This window comes from Manis pentadactyla, chromosome 5 (genome assembly GCF_030020395.1).
Source record: "Manis pentadactyla isolate mManPen7 chromosome 5, mManPen7.hap1, whole genome shotgun sequence".
Lineage (NCBI taxonomy): Eukaryota > Metazoa > Chordata > Mammalia > Pholidota > Manidae > Manis > Manis pentadactyla.
This window is the reverse complement of record NC_080023.1, coordinates 176,692,772-176,704,971: the sequence shown is the minus strand read 5'-3', so window position 1 is coordinate 176,704,971 and position 12,200 is coordinate 176,692,772. Positions and strand designations below refer to the sequence as shown.

Genomic DNA, 12,200 nt, shown 5'->3' with positions numbered 1-12,200 from the left:
TGCGTTCGCGGGGCTGGGGGCAGTGCCAAGCCCTGCTGTGACGTGCACGATGTGAGTTCAGAAGCAGCCCGTACCATGGTCACTGGGCTGATTCCCACAGAAGGAGATCTCTTGAGGAACTTGAAGGGTAGTCAGTTTTTCTGGAATCGGGGGCCTGGGAGCATGGCCGTTTCATCCTAAGTGTCCTTTGGTTTATGGACAAGGCTGTCTCAACTGGCAGGGCCACATCGGCGTCCTGCTTCCTGGCTTCTCTTGGGCTTGCTGGGGGCACAAGTGTAGGCAGCGCCATGCAGTCCCACTGGAATCTGAGTCTCTCCCTGCCTTCCGGAATCCTGTGGAGACACAGACAGAGGGTTCTCCCCAGGGAGCCGCCTGGGGGCAGTCCAGCCCTCATGCCTCCAGTGCAGCATGGATCCCACTGGTTTTGTTGCAAAGAGAGTTGGTGCACTGGGCACTACCCCACCCCCTTGAGCATCCCATGATGTCAGCTGTGCCCACCAGGTCTCCTTCGCAAAAGTCAGAAGCATCTGGCCTCAGAGGCTCTGGGGTTGGCAGTGTGACGGTAGCTGTGTGGCTTCAAAGGATCTCGGTGTCTCTGGGCCCCTAGCACAGGGAGCCCCACTGTCGTCCCAGGTGGGAGAGCTGGGCTGGACTCCAGGAGGGGCCGGCCAGTGAAGGAAGGCCGGTAGCACCGTGAGCAGAGGCGGGGGGATGAGTGCGGTCCAGCTGGCCTGAGCCAAAGAGCAGGCCACCGGCAGGAACACAGGGGGGCAGACTCCGCCCCAGGGGCGCTCCCCAGAGCTTGGCCTCAGGGCTCAGGCTGGGGGTGGAGAGTGCAGGTGGGCTATACCTGGGGACAGGAGGAGTAGCCCTTCTTAGAGGGCCAAGTTCAGGGCAGAACTCAAGAAGTCAATCCCTCTTCCCCCTAGCTTCTTAGAGACAGTTTGGAGGAAGAAAAAAATGACCTGTAGCTCCAGGCCACCATTGTCAGCGCCGTTCGCATTCTGCTCTGGACCCGGAGCTCAGCACCGGACCTCCAGGCGCTGACCTCAGACCCCGTAGGCCCTCTGTACTGGCTGGGCTGTGGCCCCGCCCTGGCCAGTGGCCTCGCTGGGCCGACAAGTCTGTGCTCTGCCTCAGGTCATCCAGCAGCCGCCCAAGCCAGGGGCGCTGATCCGCCCCCCGCAGGTGACGTTGACGCAGACGCCCATGGTCGCCCTGCGGCAGCCTCACAGCCGCATCGTGCTCACCGCGCCGCAGCAGATTCAGCTGAACCAGCTGCAGCCAGGTGAGGTCTGCACGCCCGCGGGTCCCAGGGCCGCTCTCCGCACCGTCCTGTCTCCCGTTTTCTTTTTTATGTGGAGAAATGCAGATCACGAAGCTGACCATTTTAACCACTTTAAGTGCAGGATCAGCGGCCCTGATCACGTTCACAGTGCTTGTGGCCTGGGCCCTGGCAGTATGATTTCCGGGTGTTTGAGGGCCGCCCTTATGTCTTCCTGTGTGACTTAGGGTTAGTAGTCCAGCTTGTATGGCCTCCACCAGAGCGGGTGAGGGGGGACAGTCCTTCCCGCAGCTGTCAAACCGCAGAGCAGGCGGCCCCTCTAGCATGGCCTGGGGCCTCAGCACGACCCTGCTCAAGGCGCGTATGTCCGTCTCTTGTCCTGCAGTCCCCGTGGTGAAGCCCGCTGCGCTACCTGGAACCAAAGCCCTTTCCGCCGTCTCAGCCCAGGCAGCTGCTGTGCAGAAGAACAAGCTCAAGGAGCAGGGGGGAGGCTCGTTCCGGTAAGGCCCATGTGGAGCGGTGGGGCTGCGGAGGGGGTGGCAGCGCCGGGCTCTGTCCCGTGGCCGGGCCTGCCCGTGTTCCCCCCACGCTTAGCTTTGACTGTCTTGTGCGCGTCTTCCCCCAGAGGTAGGCCTGCGTGGTTTGCTACAGCTGCAGGGTGGTGAGCCACCGACGCTGTGTGTGGACTAATGCGGTCGGTGGGCAGCATCACGGTGGTGTAGGTGCGGCACGGCCTGACGGAGGCAGTGTGGCTCACCCTTGTTTCTGCCTCAGATGTTGAGAAATGCTGCACTTTGGGCTCCTGGCGGGCGGCCAGGCTGAGTGCCATGTGGGTGAGGGGTTGTGTGTGGGAGTGTGCGCCACTGACCACGACTGCCATCAGGCAGTGGGCGGGGTGCGAGCTCAGGAGGCTGTCATGGGACCTTCCCTCTGGCACACTCGGTCCCTAAAGCTGTCCCTTTGGGTGGAGCAGGGCTGTCGTCACCAAGCCGGGGTCAGTGCCCAAGCAGGGTGGAGAGGGTGGTGTGCCTGGATCACCTGGTACGGAGAGAGAGCCAGCACCTGGTGGGGTGGGAAGGGCGTCTACATGGAAGAGGGGCAGGAGAGGGCTGGAGGTAGGAGATAAGTCCTCTGTAGATGAGAAAAGTGGATGAAGGCTGCTGGGGGCCCAGGGTCCTTCTGTCAGGGAAGGAGTGAGAAATACACAGAGGGAACCGGCATGGACCCTGTGGGTTGCTTAGGACTGGACACAGTCATGCAGGCTGGTGGCTTCTGTGTGGGAGATAATTTCAATAACCACAGGTGGGAAACCCTTGCTGTGTCCACTGAAGGTACCCTGATGGTGGGGAAGCCAGGCAGGGACCCGAGGCCAGGCTTGGGGTGCACGTCACTAAGGGACCAATGAGACCCAGGCCCTGCGGGTGGCAGCAAGCGAGGCTGCAGGACTTGGGTGAAGTTCCTGCTGAGACATGTGTCACAACTTCTCACGAGGGACATCAGCCGGATGGACATGAGGACACACTGCAAACCAGTGGGCCTGTGGCCTCTCCGTGTCAGGGAGAGGCCGGGGAGACAGGGTCGCAGCAGGGGGTGCTGAGCTGGACACCGTTGGGATGGGCAGCCAGACTTGGGGGTCCTGGGCACGGCTGTGACCCCTGGTGCTGCCCAGGATGCATGTCCACAGGGCTCATGGGGAGGGGTGGGGTGGGCAGGGAGATGGAGGTTCTTTATACTGCACTCCAGCTTTTCTGAGAGTTTGTGATTGTTTTAAAAATGAATCATGCTCTGATTTTTTAGAAAAGGTTTCACTTGGAATGCCTCCTTGGAGCAGCAAGTAGAGTGTGGTTGGGTTTTACCCCCTCTGAACTTAGCGCTGACCTCCATGTGCAGAGACTCACGCTGGGCTTAGCTCCACACATTCTTCCTTTGAAAGAGCAGAGTCGCTTGGAGAGGAGACCGCTGGCTTCCTCGCTGAGCGCGGAGCCCATGCGGAGGGAGCTGGTGGGGCACATGCCTGCTGCAGACCTCAGCTGTGCTTTCCGCCCCCAAGGCAGGACCCCGAACGCCTCCTATACGTTCCTCCTGCAGTCAGAGGTTCTGTTCTTTCACAAAGGGACGACGATGACATTAACGATGTCGCCTCGATGGCGGGGGTAAACCTGTCAGAAGAAAGTGCGAGAATATTAGCCACAAACTCTGAGTTGGTGGGCACCCTGACACGGTCCTGTAAAGATGAAACCTTCCTCCTCCCAGCGCCTTTGCAGAGAAGAATACTAGAAATAGGTAGGTTGTGTTCCCTGCTGTTCCCAGGCCGTCAGGGGCTGCTGGCAGGCTTGGTGTGCCCCGCAGTGTTGCCCCAGTGCCAGCTGCCCCGAGTGCGTGGCTCCCGGCGAATGTGGCTTGTGCCCTGTCATGGCATATGCCGTGTCGTCCTCCCACAGGATTACGGCACTGGTTCTCAGGTGCTTGAGGGGTATCGGCCACCTTCTGCCAGCCCACGGGCCTCTGTGGGCTGCCCTTAGGTTGCATAAAGCAATAATTGGTGGCAAAGAGAAAAACGGTGAAGTGATGAGGAAAGAAAGAGGTTAAGTGATTGTCAAATATTGTCTCTCCTGCAGGTAAAAAACACGGCATAACGGAGCTCCATCCAGATGTAGTGAGTTATGTGTCCCATGCCACGCAACAGAGGCTACAGAACCTTGTAGAGAAAATATCAGAAACAGCTCAGCAGAAGAACTTCTCTTACAAGGTAATGAGCTGTTTTCCCGAGCAGGCCTCCTGCTGTGGGTTCCCGGCCTGGTGCTGCTTGGAAGCCTCCTTCCTGCATCAGGCACAGGGCAGCAACTGTTGGTTGAACTTGTTCTGAATTTTCTGCAGAAGTAAATTTGTGAAGACCCACATTTTTTTTAACTGTATATAGTTAAGTTTATTTAAAATTTTGTCATTTCCATTTTATAAATGAGAAAACAATCAAGGGAATTGCTCAAAGTAACAGCTTTTCAAATGGCAGAGCTGGGATGAGAACTCAGTACCTTTTACCTTCATGCCGGAAACTTTTTTTTTTTAAAGTTTCATTAATATACAGTCTTATGTTGGTTTCAAATGTACATCACAGTGGTTCAACAGTCCCTGTCATCAGCTTATATTGTGATGGCAAGTTTTTGTGTTCCTTTATCCGTCCCCCCTTGGTAACCACTAGTCACTTCTCAGTGTCTGTGAGTCTACTTGCTGTTTTGCTTTGTTTTTATATTCCACAAATAAGTGAAATCTTATGGTATTTGTCTTTCTCTGCCTGACTTATTTCACTGGACATAACATCCTCTAGATCCATCCATGTGCTGCACATGGCAGGATTTCTTTTCTTTTAACAGCTGAATAATATTCCATTGTGTAAATGTATCACATCTTTATCTATTCATCTGTTGACAGACACTTTGATTGCTTCTGTATCTTGGCTATTGTAAATAATGCAGCAATAAACATAGGGGTGCATATATCTTTTCGGATCAGGGATTTGTTTTCTTTAGATAACTTCTTAGGAGTGGAATTACTTGATTGAATGATATTTTTACTTTTAGTTTTTTGAGAAACCACCATATTGCTTTCCACAGTGGTCACACCAATTTGTATTCCTACCAGCAGTATAGGAGGGCTCCCTTTTCTCCAAGTCCTTGCCAGCACTTGCTGTTTCTTACCTTTTGGACAGTGGCCATTCTAAGTGGTGTGAGGTGACATCCCATCGAAGACCCACCTCTTTCTGCCTCACGGTGTTGGGCGCTCCGCCCCAGGGCCCGTGTGGGGTGCACTGGGGGGTCAGCTTGGCTGGTCTGAGGTGAAGGCCTTGCTCCAGCGCAGGGGCCACAGAGTCTTCTGTTGCATTGCACCCTCCGGTCCCCAACACTGTGGCCCTGGCTGAGCCTGCAGGCCCAGGGGGCTCCGGCCACTCGTGCTCCTGTGACTCAGAGCGGTGCCCTGTTTTGCTCTGTGGAGAGTCACCCGAACCAGAGTGCAGGCCGCCTGCAGCAGAACCTGCCTTCGGAGCAGGACCTGTCTCCGCCGCGAGTCGTGAGGGCTGCGCAGCAGCTGGTAGTGGGCCCTGCTTGCCAGGCGACGTCCTCAGAGCAGCGGTTAAGATAAAAGCATGTGGCCATTTTGCTTTGAAAATAGCTATGTTGCTATAAAAAAAAATAAGATGTTACTTAAAAAGTCAAGCACTACCAGAGTGTGTAAAATGGAACCTCCCCCATGAGCCCCAAGGTAACTCACCTGAGACTTCTTTCTCTGCGTGTTAACGTGAGAGCACTTCAGATACAGAATGGTCTGCAGGTGAGAGGGTTCGGCTCTGCATGGCAGGATGAGGAGCTGGCCAAGGGCAAGAGGGGTGGTACACGGGCTGTCGAGCTGGGTTCCCAAGTTTATGACAAATGCTAATTTTACCTTTTCTATAGGATGATGACAGATACGAGCAGGCAAGTGATGTCCGGGCTCAGCTCAAATTTTTTGAACAGCTTGATCAAATTGAAAAGCAGAGGAAAGATGAGCAGGAAAGAGAAATCTTAATGCGAGCAGCAAAGGCAAGTGCTTGCGGTTTCCATCTGTCCGTCCCGGGACTCACGGCACGCTCAGGGTTTCTGAGAGGCCAGGGTGGTGTGCGTGGCCAGCCTTGAGGAGGACGGGATGCACATGGTTAGGAGCTGAGCTGCTGGGGAGCCCCTGGACTGAGCCTGGAGCCCTGTAGCCTTGTCCTGGGACCAGATCAGATTCTTGCGCTGGTAGATGTGTCAAAGACCACATCTTACTAGTTTTTTTATCCAGATAGGATTGATGTTTCTTAAGAATAATGTTTGTTTTTTTCCATGAGGTGCAAGCTAAATTTTAATCTTTTGGCTGTAAATATGAATTTTTAAAATTTAACATGCATTGTGTCATATGACCTTGATGTTATTATATCATATCATGGATCTAACATTTGTTTAGATGATAGAAATTTAGGTGATAACTTATTTTTATCTTTTATTTCTTTGAAAAATAGTCTCGATCCAGACAAGAAGATCCAGAACAATTAAGGTTGAAACAAAAGGCAAAAGAGGTGAGCTGTTCAGTCATAGTGTCTTTACTCTGCACTTGAAAATAAGTCCATATTCAACTCAAACGTCCAACAAAATAGAGAAAACTTAAGGTGACGGTTTTTCTATACAACAGGCATTTATGTAGCTGTTTAAAATGTTTGCAGAGATATTTTCCAGGGCAAGCAGTTTGCGTCCTACTTTTAAATGTAATGGTGATTTCTCATTGGATGAATTTAGTCTCTATACTTTAAAATTTTATTCATATTTTCTGAGCTTTTTACAATGAACATCTATTGCTTTATTATTTTTCTGATTGTAGAATATGCTTACTCTTTAAAAAAAAAGTCAAAACTGAAGAAATTTTAATTTAGAAAATATCAGAAAACTCTTTGGGGTCTCTATTACTGTTACACAAGCAGAAAGCATGTGCGTGAAATTACAGTCCTTATTTCCTTTTCAAAACAAAGATGCAGCAGCAAGAACTGGCACAAATGAGGCAACGCGATGCCAACCTCACAGCCCTCGCCGCGATCGGGCCCAGAAAGAAGAGGAAGGTGGACTCTCCGGGGCCAGGATCAGGAACAGAGGTGCAGTAGTGTAATGGGGGACCGAGGCCAGAAGGGACTTGGGGGGCCTCTCTCAGCCCTGGCACAGGGGTCAGACCCATGTAGGAGAGCTGGCTTTCCCATGTACTCTACCCACGCCCTTGGGATATCTGCTTGACGTTTGATCCTTCAGATTCAAAGCAGCTTTGTGGTATCACATGAACTAGAAGTTCTCTCCGTAAGGAAGTTTGATCACCATGGTGAGATTTGGACTGACTTTGGAAAGAACCTGAGAGTCTAACTGTTGGAGAGTGGCTGTCGGAGTAGCTGTCCCTCCTGAGCAGTGGATGTGAGGCCCGCCCAAAGGGCAGTGGAAAATTCCTAGCGTGAAGAAGGGGAGTTGTAACTGTTTATGTTTGTCTAGGTTTTGTTAGTTTCTTGTTTTCTTTGTTGTCTTATCTTTCCGTAGAGGTATAAACAAACCCAACCTTAAAGTATTGGTATTTTTGCTTTAAACTGTCAGTTTTTTAATGAAAATTACAGGAAGAAAGAGGAGCCGGTCATTTCTGTTTACCTGTTTGCCTTCCTCGAGGCCCCGGCCTCCGTCAGCAGCACGGTCCTGGGGCCTGTGGCTCAGAGGACAGCGTTCAGCCCTTTCTGTGGTGCAGTCTGCTGGGAATGGATTCTCAGCTTTTGTTTACTTGAAAATAGTTGTATTTCTGCTTCAGTTTTGAATGATATTTTCCCTGAATATAACATTCCGGGTTGACAGTTTATTTCTTTCAATTTTTTTTAAAATTTAAGGTTTAATTTCTCTTGCACTCTTGAATAAGCCAGGAAATCCAGATATATATCATTTCATTTTCAGGATGACAGACTAAAAGGGATCAGTGAACCGAATTAGCCAGCCTTCACACTTTTTCCTCTATTCCTTGAACCCTCTGTCAGACTCTTCCAACGAAATTCCTTTTCTGATCACAAAAAAAAGACAGGTGGTTGGTTTCCCAGTGTGTTTTTCAGAATTATGAAACACTTACTCTTTTAACCTGGTGAACAGCTGTGAGTGTGACCCTTTCTCTCCTTACAGCTGTGGTTCCATTGCTTTCTGGGGTCCCACCTAGGTAATTTTTATCCTTGTTTCCTCCATGTAAAATGTCTTCCTTTTCTGGCTGTCTGGGATGATCATCTTAATTTTTAAAAGTAGGTCTCTGTTCTGTGTAGACTTGGCTGTCTTGATATTTAGCCTCTTTGGGATCCTAGATCAGTAGGTCAGTGTTTTTCCTCAAATCTGGGATATTTTGGCCTTTATTACGTCAAAAATTCTTTTCCTTTCCAGTCTTAACTTTTTTCAGCTGAGACTCCCAATTTGCCATTTGTTAGACCTTTTGGTGCTGCCCTGTGGGTGTCTGAGACTGTGTTTATTTCCTGAGATCTTCTTCTCTCTGTCCTCAGACTGCTGGCCCGTCTCCAGGCTCCCTGACACCATGGGCTCTGTCCCCTGTGGTCAGCCATTACACCTGCCCAGGAGGGTACTTTGTTGGTGTATTTTGCGGTCTTAGGGTTTTCATTCCCGTCCTCTTTATGGTTCCCAGTTCTTCACCGTGATTCCTTGTCTGCCCACTTGCTGAGACCAAGGTTTGCTCTCACCTACTGAACCCGTTTATAAAAGTTGCTTCTGCGTCTTTGTCAAGACCGGCACCTGGGCCATCTCCAGTTCTGTCTCTGGACTGCTTTTTCTCCTGAACCGAGGGGTCACGTTGTCCTGTTCCTTTTCATGCCTGGCCATCGTTGCCCCACTGCTGGATGTCGTGGTGCCGTGTTGGGAGACTGGGCTTCTCCCTCTGGAGAGTGATCCTCGTGGCAGGCGGTTCAGCTGTTGGTTGCTTGCTTTCAACCCGTGTGCTTTGTTTCTCACTTCGCTGTCAGTAGGCGACTGTGGAGAGCCCACCGTGTTCCGGAAGCCCAGTGGCCGCAGGACTCCCCCAGCCCAGGCTGGTGTTAGGCCTGTTAGGGTGTGATCCTTGCCCTTCGGGGAAGACCCTGTGGCATCTCAGCTGGATGCCGGGAGTGTGAGCAGGGTCTTGCTGCCAGGCAGGCTGGCCTCCCACGAGTTCTGTCATGTCATGCACACATGTTGTGCTTGGCTCAGAAGTAGTGCATTAGATAGCTGTTATGTATTCTTACCTTCCCTCAGGCCTCTTTTAATCTTAGTTCCGGAGTAACTGTGTACCTAATACTAATGACTGGTCGTTGAGTTGATGTCTGCTTAGTTGTTTTGGTTTTCTGAATCTCATTCTCTACCAGATTCTTTTGGAAAGGTTCATGGGACAACCTTTTCGAAGTTCTTGCATGTTGACAGCACTCTGTGCCCTTTATATGTGAAGGTCAGTTTTGACAGCTATAAAATCCTTGACTTGCATTTTCTTTCCTTGAGGGTCGTAAATGTGTCACTCCGTGTATTTCTTTGTGGTTTGAAGTATGACTATGAAAGTATGATGATAAGCTGATTTTATTTCTCTTGTGTATCATGTTCTTTTTGCCTAGAGATGCCTAGAGAGTTCTTTTCTTTATAGCCTTTACTTTTCCTTGGTTTTTTGGTTAAATATAAACCAGCCAGGACTTGGTTATTCTGGGTGGCTCCCAGGTCTATGCTGTGCTCTCTCAGCATGCAGTTTCAAATACTGTCTTACTCAGGAACATTTTCTTTAGTGAGATTCTAAAGCTTGTTTTCCTCCTCAGTGATCCCCGTCATTCACGTGCTGTCCTCTTTCCTGCTGCCAGTGTCTGTCCCTTCCTCCTGAACCCTTCTCTAGAAGGTGTTGCTCTTCACCCAGTCTTACCTTTTCCAGGCATCACCAGCTGTGTGTATTCACTTCCAGTTTAGTGTTTGTTTTGCCAGTGAGCTTTTCTTTTATTACTAATTTTTCTTGACTTTGTCAAGAAAAGGTTTTCTTTGATTTCTGATTTTTCTTCACTTTGTCACCGCGTTTCTTAGTTGGCTAATCCTGGCTTACATTGTTCTTTGATGTCATCAGTCGTTTTCATAATGTCCCCCTTGTCTTGAAAGGGAACAGGGTGGTGCTGCCCTGCTTTGCCTCTGCCCTTCGGTGTTTCTCGCTGTCTGGGAATGCGGCTGCTCCTCGTGCTCTCGCGCGCGTGGGATTTGGCCTTGACGCTCTTCTGTCGCTCACTTTTATGTGGATTCAGTTTCTTCAGCGGTTGAGAGGAGGTGTGGTGTGAGGCACTTGCTGGGTGCACTGACTCCTCTTGCGTGGTTTCTGTGTGGTGATAAAAACGTGGCGATACGCTTTTTGAGATTTCACGGCTCTTCGGTCCCCCTCTCCTTTGCCTGCATCGCCCCTATCCTGCCGCACCTGATTCCAGCCCTCGCAGGCCCTCCTCAGGAGCCCCGTGCCGATGGGGAGCCCTCGCGGGGCTGGGGAGAGTCCCAGCGGCTGGGCTGTGGCTGAGTGGTGAGCACCCTCCCCCTCCCAGGCTCAGCTGCTGCCTGCAGAGGAAGCGGCCTCTCTGCATCAGGCGCCTGGCTCTCGGGGATTTTTGGGCCTGGCAGCTGCCTGGCAGCCTTTCCCTGATCTGACCTCACCGCTCTGCGATGCCCTTCTGGCCCGTGTTGTTCTAAGTATCGTGTCCCAGCTTTTGGTTTTGCTGTCTTGGTGCTGTGTGTTTTATATGGGCCTTTGGGAAGATGAAAAAACTGCTCTCCCCATTGCTGTCTTCCCAGAGTGTGCCAATTAGCTTCTCTCAAAATGTTTTTCTTCTAATTGAAAGTAGTTTCAAGCCTATGGAAAACTTGCAGGAATAATATCAAGAACTAGTTTCAGTTTCTCAGTTCTGAACATTTTAGTGCATTTGATTCATCCCTCTATACACACATGTGCGCACGCCTGTGTAGGTGTGTTTGTGTACTCTGTACCATCTTTTTCTGATGTGGTATCCTGTGACTCGGTGCTCACACAGCCTGCACACCGCTCTTGGTCAGGCAGTTGGTGCCAACACTGCCACCAGGCTGTCCTCAGGCCTGGTCACCTTTCAGCAAGTGTCCTGGCAGCATGTGTTACTCTTTGTTCAGGCATCTGTGATATCCAGAGAGCCTGCCACGTTAGTTCTTTCGAAATCTCCCTTTCTGGAAGCATTGAGGTTGTGGATGACGCCCCCCCGCCCCCCCCCCCGGCCTGCCTGATTTGGGCAGAAGTGCCTCAGTCTCCGTGGGGGCTGCTGCACAGCTCGCCATGGCGGGGCTTGCGGTGTTGGCCTTCTTACCACCCAGGCTCAGCCTTGATCAGCTGGTTAAGTGGGGTCCCCCAGTTGTCCACTGCACAGTTACCATCCCTCCCTTGGCATTGTGGGTACTTAGTAGGAGTGCTCAGGAGTGTGCAGGTCCTCAGTCCCTCACCAGACCCTGCCTCTGACCATTCACAATGCCCACAGGACAGGTGTAGTGATGGTCGTCTGTTTCTGCTGCACCTTCCGTGCTGATTAGTTGCCTTCTGCTGTGAAGAGGAGCCCTTCCTTCTCCCTTACCCGTCCTTCCATCCTTCCTCACAGTGGTCTGGACTCGTGGATCCCTGTTATGCTCAATGGGTTGTAATCAGCACTCCTGTTGTTTCCAGATCGGGTCGGCGGAAGCTTCCTTGAGCTGGCTTCTATATCCTTTTGAAACATTGCCCTTATTCCTTTCATGTTGCATTCGTGCTGGCACGGGAGGTGTCCTGGTGCCCTATACCCCCTGCCCGCCCCAGGAGCCCTGGTTCCTTTCAGGGGAGGATGGTGCTTAGAGATCAGGATCTGAGAACGGTGAATGCTGATGTCTCCTCGGCAGGCAGAGCGCGGGGAGCGTGTGTGCAAACACGCAGGTTCTCGCCTGGCACCCCTGTGTTCTTCCCGGCCTCCGCCCTTTCCTCCCTCGTGAGTCCTGTCTCTGGGAAACCTGCTTCACTTCTCAGTGGCTTTGCTTCTTCTGCTCAACAATAAGCACTTTTCTGGCCACTTTGGCTGCTAGGGTCCCCGAGCTATGAGGGGAGGACAGATCAGAAACGCAGTATCGGTGAACGTCTGACTTAGGTGTTAGGACATGCAGTCATGCCCAAAGAACAGAAAACGAGTGCGTGCTCCCCACGGGGGGGGGGTGGGGGGGCAGCAGCACAGAGAGAGACCCTGGTGAAACTGGGCGAAGAGTGTATCACCAAAGATGAGTTTGGGGAGAGCTTCCATATGTTGTTGGTTTTTGCCTAATTTTGAACTTTAGCAGGATACTTGAGTGTTATTTATGTAATGATTAAC

General features: G+C 51.4%; 1 protein-coding gene across 1 annotated transcript in view; it reads left to right on the top strand.

The window, feature by feature from the left end:
• The window catches only part of TAF4 (TATA-box binding protein associated factor 4), a 66,123-nt gene that overhangs the window by 45,591 nt on the left and 8,332 nt on the right, over nt 1-12,200 (top strand). The window contains exons 8-14 of the mRNA XM_036900562.2: nt 1,141-1,288; nt 1,671-1,785; nt 3,399-3,568; nt 3,904-4,034; nt 5,734-5,859; nt 6,318-6,374; nt 6,822-6,941. Coding sequence (XP_036756457.2) covers nt 1,141-1,288; nt 1,671-1,785; nt 3,399-3,568; nt 3,904-4,034; nt 5,734-5,859; nt 6,318-6,374; nt 6,822-6,941 — 867 coding nt within the window. The remainder of the gene's footprint in view (nt 1-1,140; nt 1,289-1,670; nt 1,786-3,398; nt 3,569-3,903; nt 4,035-5,733; nt 5,860-6,317; nt 6,375-6,821; nt 6,942-12,200) is intronic.